This window comes from Microcaecilia unicolor, chromosome 4 (genome assembly GCF_901765095.1).
Source record: "Microcaecilia unicolor chromosome 4, aMicUni1.1, whole genome shotgun sequence".
Lineage (NCBI taxonomy): Eukaryota > Metazoa > Chordata > Amphibia > Gymnophiona > Siphonopidae > Microcaecilia > Microcaecilia unicolor.
In genome coordinates this window covers 174,935,620-174,950,856 of record NC_044034.1, presented here as the reverse complement: position 1 = coordinate 174,950,856, position 15,237 = coordinate 174,935,620, and the positions used below count along the sequence as shown (strand labels likewise).

The 15,237-nt window shown below is 46.0% G+C and overlaps 1 protein-coding gene across 1 annotated transcript in view; it reads left to right on the top strand.

The window, feature by feature from the left end:
• CTR9 (CTR9 homolog, Paf1/RNA polymerase II complex component) overlaps window positions 1–15,237 on the top strand; it is a 280,854-nt gene that overhangs the window by 163,723 nt on the left and 101,894 nt on the right. Inside the window, exons 14-15 of the mRNA XM_030200983.1 lie at window positions 10,414–10,599; window positions 10,684–10,771. Coding sequence (XP_030056843.1) covers window positions 10,414–10,599; window positions 10,684–10,771 — 274 coding nt within the window. The remainder of the gene's footprint in view (window positions 1–10,413; window positions 10,600–10,683; window positions 10,772–15,237) is intronic.

Here is a 15,237-nt window from a genome sequence, read left to right as displayed (position 1 = left end):
GTATTTTTAGAAAGAGTAAACAAGTGATTCACGTCTACCCATTCCACTCACTCATTATTTTATAGACCTCTATCATATCTCCCCTCAACCGTCTTTTCTCCAATCTGAAGAGCCCTAGCTGCTTTAGCCTTTCCTCATTCCACTAGCAGGACATAAGGAGGTGACACACACATGCAGTAAACTTACATAGAACTTCTATTGACTGGGAATATCTCTAGCTGTAGCTGATTATTGTCGAACCTGTGATGTGTGCCAAAGAGTGGATAAGACCCAAGATCACCCTCGAGCACCCCTGAAACCTTTACCCGTTATCAGTGAGCCATTTGAGAGGATAGCTGTGCATATAGTGGGGCCTCTAGCTGTCCCTAGCTGAACTGGGAAAAGATATATACTGACAGTGGTGGACTTTGCTACCAGATATTCAGAAGCGGTAGCCTTATCCATAGAAAGCTACCACTGCCCTGTTAGAAATATGTTCTAGTTTAGGATATCCACGAGAAATACTCTCAGACCAAGGGACACAGTTCATGTCTGAGTTGATCCAAAACCTGTAGGCACACTGTGGAGTGAAATTTGTAAGTACCACCCCATGTCATCCTGAAACAAATGGGTTTGTGGAAATATTTAATGGGCCATTAAAGCATATGTTAGACTTTTGTGGAGTTGGGAGACCGAGACTGGGAAAAGTACTTGCCCTACCCTACTATTTGCATAAAGTACCCCAGGAGTCTACTGGGTTCCCCCCATTTGAAGTGCTTTATGGCCAGAGAGTGAGAAGGCCCCTTAACCTAATAAAAGAACATTGGGAGGGGAAAGTTGACACCTCAAACTCCTCTGTAATTGAATATGTAGTCAGTATGCACCAGAAGTTAGAAGATCTTATGGGCTTTGTCAGAGATAACTCGCAGACAGCCCAAACTAATCAAAAGAATTGGTATGATCGTAAAGCCCGAAATGGAGCGTTTCATGAAGGCCAGCAGGTACTTGTTTTAGTTCCAGTACGTCAAAATAAACTTCAAGCTAAGTGGGCAGGACCTTACAAGGTCATATGGTGCCTGAATGATACAAACTATGTTATATCTGTGAACTCTGAAGACAGAAAGCAGCAAACCTTTTATGTAAATATGTTAAAGGCCTATGCAGATTGCACAGTTATGGTGTTAGCTGTGTGCAGCCCACCAGAAGAGTGTCAGGATAGTGAACCAATATCTGACCTAGCAAAGACATTACCAGAGGGATTTATACAACAAGTTGTAGTGGGAGAGCAATTAACCCGCACTCAAAAACAGCAGCTAGAAGCAGTATTTGAAAAGTATGCTGATGTGTTTTCTACTAAACCGGGAATTACTCGTTTGGCTAATCACAATGTAGTCACGGGTGACCATACACCACTGAAGCAGTGCTTACTGAATATCCACTGAGGTGGAGAAGCACATGAAGCAGGAGATTGATAAGAATATAGCCCTAGATGTTATAATTTTAAAAAGTCTCATAGTTCTTGAGCTTCTCCTGTAGTTCTTGTTCCTAAGAAGGATGGGATAACCCGCTTCTGTGTGGATTACAGGAGGCTTAATGAATGTTGATGCCTATTCAGTGCCCTGGATGGACGAGTTGCTTGATTGTTTAGCTGGGACCCAATACCTGACTACAATGGATCTTAGTCGAGGGTACTGTCAGATTCCTCTAACAGCTGCTGCTCAGGAGCGATCAGCATTTATTATCCCATTTGGTCTGTATAAATTTACCGTGATGCCTTTTGGAATAAAAAAAATTGCATGGTACATTCCAGTCCTTGGTGAATTGTCTGTTAGATGGACTCCAGGAGCATGCTGAGGCTTATCTTGTTGACATTGCTGTGTAGAGTCAGATTTGGGATGACCACCTGATCCATTTAAGTGGAGTGCTGGACCGGATCAGCGAGGCTATCAAGCCTAGCATATGTCAGATGGTGATGACAGAAGTGCAATATTTAGGGCACAGAGTTTGAGGTGGACAGCTAAAGCCTGATTCAGTTAAGGTGGAAGCTATCCAAGTTGGCCCACTCCCCAAATTACAAAGCAAGTATTGGCCTTCCTTGGAACAGTGGGGTATTACAGAAAGTTTGTACCTCACTATAGCTAAGCCCCTGACTGACCTGACCAAAAAGAGACTACCCCGAATCATTACCTGGTTGCCAGAATGTGAAGCGGCCTTCCAAAAATTAAAGACAGCATTAGCTATTGCTCCAGTACTAGTTGCACCTGATTATCAGCAAAGATTTGTGTTACACACTGATGCCTTTGTATATGGCATTGGGGCTGTACTCACTCAAGAGAATAGCAGAGGGGAGGAGCATGCCATTGTGTACCTGAGTCACAAGCTCCTTGACAGAGAGGTAGCATATGCCACTATTGAGAAAGAATGTTTGGCCTTATTGTGGGCCTTTAAGAAACTGCATCCGTATCTGTACAGGCGAGACTTTACTATCATCACAGATCACAATCCATTGGTCTGGCCTAAAAGAGTCTCGGGAGAGAATGGGAAGCTGGAGCCTGTCCCTGCAGATGTACAACTTCACCATACAACACCATAAGGGCAATGGTCATGGTAATGCTGATGGACTCTCCAGAAAGAAAGAGCCAGATCTGCCCTGACAGTGGACTGTCGAGATCTGACCAGCAGTCGGTAGAGGCCTCATTCTGGAGTCTCTCTCTTAAAGAGGGGAGATGTGATGAAACATTGGGGTTAAGTACATAAGTAATGCCACACTGGGTCCATCGAGCCCAGCATCCTGTCCACGATAGCGGCCAATCCAGGCCAAGGGCACCTGGCAAGCTTCCCAAATGTACAAACATTCTATACATGTTGTTCCTGGAATTGTGGATTTTTCCCAAGTCCATTTATTAGTGGTTTATGGACTTGTCCTTTAGGAAACCGTCTAACCTCTTTTTAAACTCTGCCAAGCTAACCGCCTTCACCACGTTCTCTGGCAACGAATTCCAGAGTTTAATTATGCGTTGGGTGAAGAAAAATTTTTCCGATTTGTTTTAAATTTACTACACTGTAGTTTCATCGCATGCCCCCCCCCTAGTCCTAGTATTTTTGGAAAGCGTGAACAGACGCTTCACATCCACCTGTTCCACTCCACTCATTATTTTATATGCCTCTATCATGTCTCCCCTCAGCCGTCTCTTCTCCAAACTGAAAAGCCCTAGCCTCCTTAGTCTTTCTTCATAAGGAAGTCGTCCCAGCCCCGCTATCATTTTAGTCGCCCTTCGCTGCACCTTTTCCAATTCTACTATATCTTTCTTGAGATGCGGCGACCAGAATTGAACACAATACTCAAGGTGCGGTCGCACCATGGAGCGATACAATGGCATTATAACATCCTCACACCTGTTTTCCATACCTTTCCTAATAATACCCAACATTCTATTAGCATTCCTAGCCGCAGCAGCACACTGAGCAGAAGGTTTCAGTGTGTTATCGACGACGACACCCAGATCCCTTTCTTGGTCCGTAACTCCTAATGTGGAACCTTGCATGACGTAGCTATAATTTGGGTTCTTTTTTCCCCACATGCATCACCTTGCACTTGCTCACATTAAACGTCATCTGCCATTTAGCCGCCCAGTCTCGTAAGGTCCTTCTGTAATTTTTCACAATCCTGTCGCGAGTTAACGACTTTGAATAACTTTGTGTCATCAACAAATTTAATTACCTCGCTAGTTACTCCCATCTCTAAATCATTTATAAATATATTAAAAAGCAGCAGTCCTAGCACAGACCCCTGAGGAACCCCACTAGCTATCCTTCTTCATTGTGAATACTGCCCATTTAATCCCACTCTTTGTTTCCTATCCTTCAGCCAGTTTTTAATCCACAATAGGACATTTCCTCCTATCCCATGATCCTCCAATTTCCTCTGTAGCCTTTCATGAGGTACCTTGTCAAATGCCTTTTGAAAATCCAGATACACAATATCAACCGGCTCCCCTTTGTCCACATGTTTGATTACTCCTTCAAAGAATTGAAGTAAATTGGTCAGGCAAGATTTCCCCACACAAAAGCCGTGCTGACTTGGTCTCAGTAATCCATGTCCTTGGATGTGCTCTGTAATTTTGTTTTTAATAATAGCCTCTACCATTTTCCCTGGCACCGAAGTCAGACTCACCGGTCTATAATTTCCTGGATCTCCCCTGGAACCTTTTTTGAAAATTGGCGTTACATTGGCCACCCTCCAATTTTCCAGTACCACGCTCGATTTTAAGGATAAATTGCATATCACTAACAGTAGCTCCGCAGGCTCATTTTTTCATTTCTTTCAGTACTCTAGGATGAATACCTTTTAAGCCTTTAAACTGTATTTTCTTCTATTGGTCAGCAGATGGTGTTTTCTTGTTGTAAAACTGTGGCAGAAAGTGACTTTTCTTTCTTTAGTTAGCAGAGAGAGGAAGTAACCTGCCGTAAGTTTTAAAATGTGCTGTTCTGTGCTCAGATTGGCCCAGGAATTCAAATCCAGTTTGGAAGTACTGGATTTGTCTCCAGTCTCAGCCAGGGAGAGGAGAGAGAAAGATCTTTTCACTGAGACCCTGTGAGCAGTTATATTCTGTAACCTGTGAGCAGCTGTATTTCCTGTACACACCAGGCACTATCCAGGTAGTGACTAAATGTTTAGATAGTTTTAATATTGATCCATATTCAGTTACCTGTTGTTATGTGTTGTTTTTATGGTTTACTGTTCAATATTTTTATGACATTAAACCTTTTAGTTGATTGACTTTTCTTGCCTGGACTAAGAATCCTGGTGGTTTGTTGGGTCTATGAGTGCTTTCTAGGGACTGTGGCCCCAGTAACATAAAAGCACCGGGGATAACTTGAGAGCAGGAGACTTGCCCAGAGCTGGTTGGGACCTGGTTGGTGGGAGGAGGGTGCTAGTGAAGAGCACATGCCCAGGTGCAGGTGGTCCTGAGCCGTTCTGAGGGCAAACCCTCTAAGTGGCCACAGGGATAACCCCAGGTGTTCGTGACATGCCCTATATTACAGTGGTAAAACTTTCTTTCCCCTCCAGGTCAGTCAGACATGTAAGTTTGCCTTCTCCTTCCAACAGATGGCGATTGAGAACCACTAATTAGTGACTTTGTTTATTTATTTGTTTGTTACATTTGTATCCCACATTTTCCCATCTATTTGTAGGCGCAATGTGGCTTACATAGTACTGGAGAGGCGTTTGCAGACTCCGGTGTGAACAAATACAAAGTGATGTTGTGGTAAGATAAAGATCATGTGGCACAGCCACATTAGGGAATCATAGAACGGAGGAGTTGTTTTATGTCCATTACGTGCTTTAGTTTGGTTGTGTTGCAGAGATCAGGCATTTAAGTTGGATCGGTAGGGTATGCCTTTTTAAGCAGTCCCCTATTATGGCGAAATGGTGACTTTTCCAGCATATGAATTACAAGAATATGTTATGAAGTGTATTTCTCTAGTTTGGCCAGCATGTGGTGCATGTTTATGTTTAAAGCTGTTAATCAAAAAGAGGATAAGAGAGTATCTTTGCCTCATCTTTCCGCTATTGGAGTCCTAAGCACTGGAATTCTCTCCCGCAACACCTTAAAACTCAAGCGGACCACGCCCTCTTCAAGAAGTTGTTGAAGACCTACTTCTTTGCCAAGACCTACTCCTCACTTTATTCCGCTGCTTGATGCACCCTTCCTGGCTCCTACCCTGCTAGTTCGCCCTGTTAGATGCTTCTCCCCCTGCATATTCCTTGTATATTCTTCTAAGTTTTCCTATTCTGTATTGTATTTAATGTTTGTAAGCCACATTGTGCCTGCATGAGTGGGAAAATGTGGGATATAAGTGAACAATAAATAATTAAATCTAGTTCACAGAAACACAAAAGCAAAAAAACTCTCTTATACGGACTGCAAGATAGTTGATATAGTACTATAGTCCTGTAAATATAGTAGAGAGGTAGTGAGGGGCTGCACTCAATCTGCAGCCCCTTACGCCCCTACCTGTAACCTCCGATCATAGGACAAATCCCTCCTCTCAGTACCCCTCTCCACCACCGCCAACTCCAGGCTCCGCCCTTTCTCCCTCGCCTCACCCTATGCCTGGAATAAACTGCCTGAGCCCATATGCCAAGCCCCCTCCCTATCCATCTTCAAATCCTTACTCAAAGCCCACCTCTTCAGTGTCGCTTTCGGCACCTAACCATCTGTACCCAAGAAATCTAGACTGTCCCAATCTTTGATTGACTGCACTTTTTGTCCTTTTTGTCCTTCTTGTCCTTTAGATTGTAAGCTCCTTTGAGCAGGGACTGTCCTTCTTTGTTTTTTTTTGTACAGCGCTGCGTAACCCTGGTAGCGCTCTAGAAATGTTAAATAGTAGTAGTAGTAGTAAAGTGCAAAATATGAGAGAGGGGAAAAAGCCTCTGCGCCCCAACCTCCACCCAGTATATACTCCTAGGGTATGGAGGAAATAACATGGGTCAAATTTTCTTCATTGGCATAAAAATCCCTTTTTTTCTTTTAATCTTGCTAAAAACTTAACAGGAAGATCTTACTATTCATGGATCCAAACAAAAAAGGTGAAAAGAAGTGTTTATTGCTGTTACAGAGAAATGACTATTCTTTCTTTAGTTTAACATAGAGAAGTTAACCTGCAGTGATGTGGCCTGCTACTTTTAAAATTTGCTATTCTGGGCCCTGGCCAGGAGCTCAAATTCAGCCAGGATATACTGACGTTTTCCCCATTCTCGGATTGGGAGGGAGTACAGACCCTGTGATCAGTGATATTGGGTAACTTGTGAGCAGCTATATTTCCTGTCCACTCTCCAGGCATTATTCAGGTAGTGAACAAATATTTAGATGACGTTATAATTGATCCATATTTCACTTACCTGTTATTGTTTGCAGATTGCATCTTTTCATTGTTCTAATTTTTCATTACAATAAACATTTTTAGTTTATTGCCTCTAGAATCCTGGCAGTTTGTGTGTTGGGTCTGTGAGTGCTTAGGAAATGTGGGACCACTGGAAGTGTGGCCCCCAGTATCCTAGAAATCATTGGGCAACAATTTGAGAGCAGGAGACTCGCCCAGAGGCGGTTGGGACCCAGTCGGTGGGAGGAGGGTACTAGTGTAGAGCACAAGCGGCAAGTGCAGGTGGACCTGAGCTGTGCTAGTGATAGACCCTTTAAGTGGGTGCGGGGTAGCCCTGGGGGGGGGGGGGGGGGGGGCTAGGCATTTTGTGACACCTATTAATTGGTGTTTGTCAGTATTTCTCAGTCTTCTGCAGATGGGTAGGTGTGACATCCTATGTCGTCAGTGACTGGTCTGTTAGGCCAGGTTGGAGGTGTTTAGGTTAGGTAATTCAAAAAAAGATGTTTGAAGGCTAAATATCGGTTTACAGGATCTTTCTCTTTGCCTAGTGGTATTGGGGGTGCAACACCATGTTGCATTGGGTGTCATTCCCCATTCTCCCCCCCCCCCCCCCCATAAGACCCTGTTGGGGGTTATCTTTGTGTGTCTTGGTCCTTCTCCTCCATTAGAACAGTTCTCTTCTTCCTCCTGAAGGCAATTAATGCATTTAATTTGAATCAAGCATTGGTCCTTCCTTTCGTAAAGAGGATTATGGAGTAGAGTTTTTCTCTGAGATGTCTGGATCTTCACAGAGTTTTGATAAGGTATCTAGAAGTGACTAACAAGTTCAAGAAATCACAGGCTTTTTGTGCTTGTTGGAACATCCAGGAGAGGTGAGGCTGCCTCTAAGGCAACCATTGTTCGGTGGCTTCAGGAGATGATTTTATTTGCATATATTTATGCAGGCCAACAGCCCCCCTTGCCTCTAAAGGTTCTTTCCACGAGAGGGCATGGCTGTTTCTTGGACAGAGCTCAAGGTGGTTTCTTCATTGGACTCAGGAAGAAATGGTCTTTGGTGCTTTTGTAGTAAACAACTTCTGGACTGATCTGGTGAGGACACCGAAGAAGGAGAAATTGGATTTTACCTGCTAAGTTTCTTTCCTTTAGTCCCACTAGACCAGTCCAGAGACAGAGTTATTTTGCTAGTCCAGCTGGTTCTTCACGTTTCAAGTTCTTCGATGAATTAAGGGCTGTTTACATGTATCTCTTACATAAGTATTCTAAGGAAATTTTCATGAATGAAGAGATTCTAGTATTGATAATATTCACAGGTTTCCTCTGCTTTCTTAGCCAAATATTGAAGTGCTGGAACTGTATGCTGTTCTTATAGGGCAGGGTACACTTCTGTGAGTTCTTTCTCCACTGGTTGGTTGATAGAATTAACACCCACAACTTCTGGACTGATCTGGTGGGACTAAAGGAAAGAGAATGAGCAGGGAAGATCTACTTTCTCCTTATCACCACATGAATGTGAGACAGCTTACTTGGAGTGTGGACCTAACAAGGCACTTGGTGACCCCAAACTAGTCTTGACCCCAGTGGGTCTGACTAAGGTAGTGATGAGTAGGGGCGATGCAGGTCTCCCTCATGAACTAAAGGGAAAGACCTGCCTCAGGAGAAAGAACACCAGACTGATTGGGCCCCATTTAATTTATGTTGAAATGTTTCCTCCCCTTAGTCATTAGAACTATAGTTTGAATATTATGAGTCTTTGCCTTCTGTTTCCCCATATTATATTCAAAGTCTCTTTATTAGAAAAATGAAGTCTCCTAAGGGTGAACATACTACTTCTTAGTTCTTCCTGGCTCCTTCTTAGCTCTAAGGGTATCCCAGGGTGTGCACCTCTTTGGGCCGGGACCAAGATCTTATAGAAATATTATGACCCTCTTGGGTATGTCATCTGATCAGATGTTTGCAGAGCAGCCAACATCACTGATAGTTCCAGGTTACCTTCTCACAGCCAGGTAACCTTCTCACAGCCAGGTAAACTGCGTTTCAGATTTCTCCTTCCTACTGTTTAGTTTTTATATGTGTGATGTATATTAATCTTGTGATAAACGTTGCCTCTTTGTGGATGATACCAAAATCTGCAATAGGGTAGACATCCCTGAAAGTGTGGATAACATGAGGAGGGACCTAGCAAAACTTGAAAAATGGTCCAGAATTTGGCAGCAAAGAATTAATTCTAAAAAATGTGGGGTTATGTATTTGGATTATAAAACCCCAAGAGAGAGAAACTAGTTTAGGGGGTGAAGTACTTTTATGCACAGAAGAGGAGCAAAACTTGGCTGTCATCATATATGGTGATCTTAAGGTGGACAAATGGGTAGATAAAGGCAACAGCAAAAGCTAGAAGGATGCCTGGGTGCATAGGGAGAGGAATAGCCAGTAAGGAAAAGTAGGTGATGATGCCTTTGTATAAGACTCTGGTGAGACCTCATTTAGAGTACTGTATACAGTTCTAGAGACTGCACCTTCAGAAGGATAAACAGTATGGAGTGAGTTCAGAGGGTGCCTGCTAAAATGTTTGGTGATCTTTGTGATAAAGCGTAGGAGGACAAATTTAATCTCAATATGTATAGTTTGGAAGAAAGGTTGGAAACGGGGAGATATGATAGAGATATTTAAGTACCTCCATGGCATAAATGCACAGGAGGTGAGTCTTTCAATTGAAAGGAAGTTCTGAAATGAGGGTGCATAGGATGAAGGTGAAAAGGAACAGAGTTGGGAGTAACCTAAGGGAATATTTCTTCATGGAAATATGGTGAATTCGTGGAATGGCCTTCTGGTAGAAGTGATGGTGATGAAGACTGTATCTGATTTCAAGAAAGCTTAGAACAAGAACATAGGATCTCTAAGAGAGAGGAAGATATAGTAGTAGATGGCATGGATGAGCAGACTTGATCTTGATCTACCTTTAATTTTCTGTTTCTATTATGGTCTTATTTCTGATTTTATTTGTGTTTAGCTCTGGTGCATATTTACTTTGTAGCAGGCTATTGTTCTTATTGTTTCTGATGTTGCCTTGGGCTTTTAAGACAGTATATTAAGTAAACTAACCTGCACCCATGGACTAGGCAATTGTGTGGGTAGTATGAAAATTGACCACTGTTTGTGCAGCCTAGGAAGAAATAAGGTGGATTTACCTAGCTCATAGTGAAAGTGATTCCAGAACGGAGAGAGGCATTGTTGCCAAACCTATGATGACATATTTTAGAACCTGTTATATTTTTAATGTCTGTGTTCATAAAGGTGGTTAATAAATAAATAATGTCCAAGATGTTTAGCTGTTCAGTTTAGAATGTTTTGAGGGTGAGAGCGCCAGGAAGAACAGTAGAAACTTTGATGCTTCTGCTTCCAAATTCCATACTTTCATTTCTTGTGTTTGTGACTAGGGGTCCAATTTGTGGTTGTATTTTTTCTTTGTAATTCAGGTAAATGAAATCTAAAACAAGTACTTCAGTAGTCCTTTCACAATACTGATATATATATATATTTTATTTTCAGGATCATCCAGATGCATGGTCCTTGATTGGTAATCTTCACTTGGCAAAACAAGAATGGGGCCCAGGACAAAAGAAATTTGAACGCATACTGAAGCAGCCTTCCACTCAGAATGACACTTACTCCATGCTTGCACTGGGTAACGTGTGGTTGCAAACTTTGCATCAACCTACACGGGACCGAGAAAAGGTAATTGGTATACCTGAGTACAGTGTTTCAGTGTATGCATTACTAGAACTCTGTTATTCAACTCCATATGTTTACTTCGTTTAGGAAAAGCGTCATCAAGACCGTGCGCTGGCCATTTATAAACAAGTACTCCGGAATGACTCAAAGAATCTGTATGCTGCGAATGGCATAGGTGATTATGTGATCTGCATCCCCTTTGGTGCTCAGCAGTGTGACTGTCTTTTGGTGTTCACTGATGTGAAATGCCACTATAATCTTTTGTATTGTTATATATCTGATTACCAGTGATTCATAGAGAAGTTTCAAAATGTGTTTTCATTGTCTGAAAGTAGACTGTCTAATGTAATTTAAGTTAAAATGTGCAAGCTGTCTCTTCATTAACCTCATTTTGACTTCATGCAGTTTTTCATAGCTCCTTGTAATAATATGGACCTAAAAATTAGATTTTTAAGGCTTGAAGACGATTTGCAGCTGTGGTTTCTTTTAATGTTAATGGGATTCTTTACATACAGTGTGTTACAAGAATCAAACTAATAAATTGCATAATTCTGATTTTATTTATTTATTTAGAAACTTACATGCCTATCTTTAAAAACATCTGCAGCAGTTTTAATTCTTGATACTATATCAAGTGCTGAACAAGCTATTAAGTTTTAGAGGAATGACGTTGTAGCTTTGGAATTGTGTTCTTTTGATCTCTGTGTTAAGTAGCTTGATTTTTTAGACAAGGTATGTATTTATATAGTGATTTTATACTGTGATGCTTCTAATATTTTAAACCCAAAATGCTTCTCAGTCACTAGGAAAATTATTTTTTGTATGTATAACAAAAATACTATCCAACTGCAGTAAGACAGACACTTTTGGAAACCTCAAGAGCCACAGATGGGAATATGAGAAAACACTGAACCATACTGAGACACAGTGACGTACAAAGGGGAGGGGGGGCGGTAGGGGCGGTCTGCTTCGGGTGTCAGTGGGTGGGGGGGGGGGGGTGCTCCGTTGGCGCTGCAGACTGCAGTCAGCCCTCGTCTCCTGCTTCCATCCTGTGCCTTTAAAGAAAAATGTGAAAAGCGGCATGGCAGGCAGTGCTTGTCATCTGCCCTGCCTGCTTGTAAAAGAAAGCAGCAAATCTCCTCGTCGACGTCGCGTCAGGTCTTCCCTCTCTGGGTCCCGCCCTCCGCGAGGGCAGGACCCAGTGAGGGAAGACCCGACGCGAGTCGCGACATCGATGAGATTTGCTGCTTTCTTTTACAAGCGGGCATGGCAGACGCAAAGCGCTGCCTGCCATGCCGCTTTTCAGATTTTTCTTTAAAGGCACAGGATGGAGGCAGGAGACGAGGGCTGTCGTCTCTTGACGAAGGTGGTAGATGGGTCGGGTTGGGGGGGCTTAGATGGGAGAGGAGGACTGGGGAGGGGGTTTTCAGATGGGAGAAGGGGACTGGGGAGGGAGGCCTCAGATGGGAGAAGGGGACTGGGGTGGGGAGAGGGATCTCAGATGGGAGAAGGGGGTGGGGGGTCTCAGATGGGAGAAGAGGGGAGAAGGGGACTGGGGTGGGGAGGGGGATCTCAGATGGGAGAAGAGGGGAGAAGGGGACTGGGGTGGGGAGAAGGGGGTGGAGGGTCTCAGATGGGAGAAGGGGACGTGGGGAGGGGGGTTTCAGATGGGAGAAGAGGGAAGAAGGACTGGGGTGGGGAGAAGGGGGGAGGGGGATCTCAGATGGGAGAAGGGGACTGGGGTCGGGAGGGGGTGTTAGATGGGAGAAGAGGGGAGAAGGGGACTGGGGTGGGGAGGGGGATCTCAGATGGGAGAAGGGGGGTGGGGAAGGGGCCATGCGAGAAAATGGGAGCCATGCCTGGGGCTGGTGGGAAAATGGGTCTGGGGCTGAAAAGGGGTCCCTAATGCAAAGCATGTGGATGAAGGGGGCTGTAGGTGGGATAAGGGGCTAGTACTGGAACTGGGGGCTGAAACTGGGGGGACTGGGGGCTGAAAAGGGGACAGGGAGAAGTGGCTGGGGCTGAAGCTCGGGACTGGTGAGAGAAAAGGGCTGGGGCTGAAACTGCGGACTGGTGGGATAGTGGGGCTGAAAAGGGGGGCATGTGGGAGATGTGGGCTGGGGCTAGAACTAGGGGCAGGTGGGATAAGAGGGCTGGAACTGGGGGCTGAAAAAAGGGGCAGAGAGAGAGAGGGGACAGACGATGGATGGATGGATGGATGGATGGGGGGGGGGGGGGCGAGGGAGGGCAGACCCTGGATGGAGGGGGTGGGGAGAGGGGAGGGCAGACCCTGGATGGATGGGGGGGGTGAGGGAGGGCAGACCCTGAATGGATGGGGGAGGGAGAGGGAGGGCAGACAGTGAATGGAAGGGGCAGGGAGAGAGGGCAGACACTGGATGGCAGAGAAAGAACGAAGACAGATGCTGGATGGAAGGAAGACAGTGAAAAGAAGATGAGGAAAGCAGAAACCAGAGACGACAAATTGTAAATAAAATATATATTTTTATTTTTTTTGCTTTAGGACAAAGTAATATTGTAGCTGTGTTAATAAATGTTTATAATAGAACATGTAAATAAGGTAATCTTTTTATTGGACTAATTTTAATACATTTTGACTAACTTTCGGAGAACAAAACCCCCTTCCTCAGGTCAGGATAGGACACTGTAACACACTTTCTCCGAGGACAAGCAGGCCGCTTGTTCTCACTGATGGGTGACGTCCACGGCAGCCCCTCCAATCGGAAACTTCACTAGCAAAGGCCTTTGCTAGTCCTCGCGCGCCCATGCGCACCGCGCATGCGCGGCCGTCTTCCCGCCCGAACCGGCTCGTGTTCGTCAGTCTTCTTTTGTCCGCGCTCGGTACGGTCGTGTTTGCGCCGTTCGTGCCCCTTAAGTTGACCCTCGCGCGTCTTTTGACTTTCGCTTCTAAAAAAAAAAAAAGGGATTTCGGAGAAGGGCCTTTCGATCTTTTTCCCCTTCCCGTATTTCCAGTTTTTTGCCCCGTTAAGTTTTCTTTCGTTTTTGGGGTAGGCCCTTTTGAGGCCTTGGGTCGAGTTTTTTCTCCCTCTCTCTTTGGTGCCTTACCGCAATTACGAGTTTTGATTTCGCCGGCGTGATTTTTCCGCCCATGTCATCGAAGTCTCCCAGCGGCTTCAAGAAGTGCACCCAGTGCGCCCGGGTAATCTCGCTCACTGATAGGCACGCGTCGTGTCTTCAGTGTCTGGGGGCTGGGCACCGCCCGCAGGCCTGTAGTCTTTGCACCCTTTTACAAAAAAGGACTCAGGTAGCGAGATTGGCCCAGTGGAACGTGTTGTTCTCGGGCTCTTCGTCGGCATCGGCACCAGGAGTATCGAGTGCATCGACGTCAACAGCGTCAAGACCTCCGCCCTCGGCCGCGACTGTATCGATTGCATCGAGGCATCGACCCTCTGCATCGTCGGGGCCGAGACATCGGAAGGCTGCGTCGGCGGTACCAGGACCTCCACTAGTGCTGATGTCGTCGGACGGTGGTGCTTCGACTGGAGTGCAGGTGAGGGCTGTCCATTCCCCTGCTGGTGGCGGTGAGCCTTCGGGTGGGTCTCCCCCTACCCTGAGGGCTCCTGCGGTACAGCCCCCCCGAGACCGACCTTCTTTGGCCTAGTCCCCGAGGAAGCGACGGCTGGATTCTACGTCCTCCTCGTCGGTACCGGGAAGCTCCGGTGACATGCTTCGTTTGAAAAAGTCAAAGAAGCATCGACACCGGTCTCCTTCCCGCGTCGGTACCGAGAGCTCTGGGTCGCCGAGGGAGTCGGCACCCAGTAGGCATCGGCACCGGGAGGACCGCTCACCCTCTGTTCAGGAGGTGTCGATGCGCTCCACCTTGGACAGCCCGGAACAGCCTCCACGCCCGGAACAGACTCTGACTTCGACACCTGCATCGGCTTCCATATCTTTCTCCACAGCCGCCCTGCACGAGAGTCTCCGGGCCGTTCTCCTAGAGATCCTGGGAGAGCTGTTGCGCCCTTCCCCTCCGGTACCGGGGGTGCTTGCGCCACCGGTACCGTCAAGTGAGGCGCCGGCTGGCCCCTTGCCCGGGGTGAGGTCTCCGACATCGGTGCCGCTTGCGGTACCGACTGCAGTCGCTTCCTAGGAAGGCTCCCTGACGACGTCGGCGGAGGGAGCTTCGCCGGTGCGGGCGAGGGAGTCTACCTCTCGACACTCACACCGTGGCCGTGTTTCCACGGAGTCGAGCCGGGCACGGCTTCAGACACAGGTTCATGAACTTGTGTCTGATACCGATGGTGAGGCCTCGTGGGAGGAGGAGGAGGACATCAGATATTTCTCTGACGAGGAGTCTGATGGCCTTCCTTCTGATCCCACTCCCTCCCCTGAAAGGCAGCTTTCTCCTCCCGAGAGTCTGTCTTTTGCGGCCTTTGTCCGGGAGATGTCTACGGCCATCCCCTTCCCGGTGGTTGTGGAGGACGAGCCCAGGGCTGAAATGTTTGAGCTCCTGGACTCTCCTTCTCCACCTAAGGAAGCGTCCACAGTACCCATGCATCATGTCCTAAAAAAGACATTGCTGGCGAACTGGACCAAGCCTCTAAGTAATCCCCACATTCCCAAGAAGATCGAGTCCCAGTACCGGATCCATGGGGACCCAGA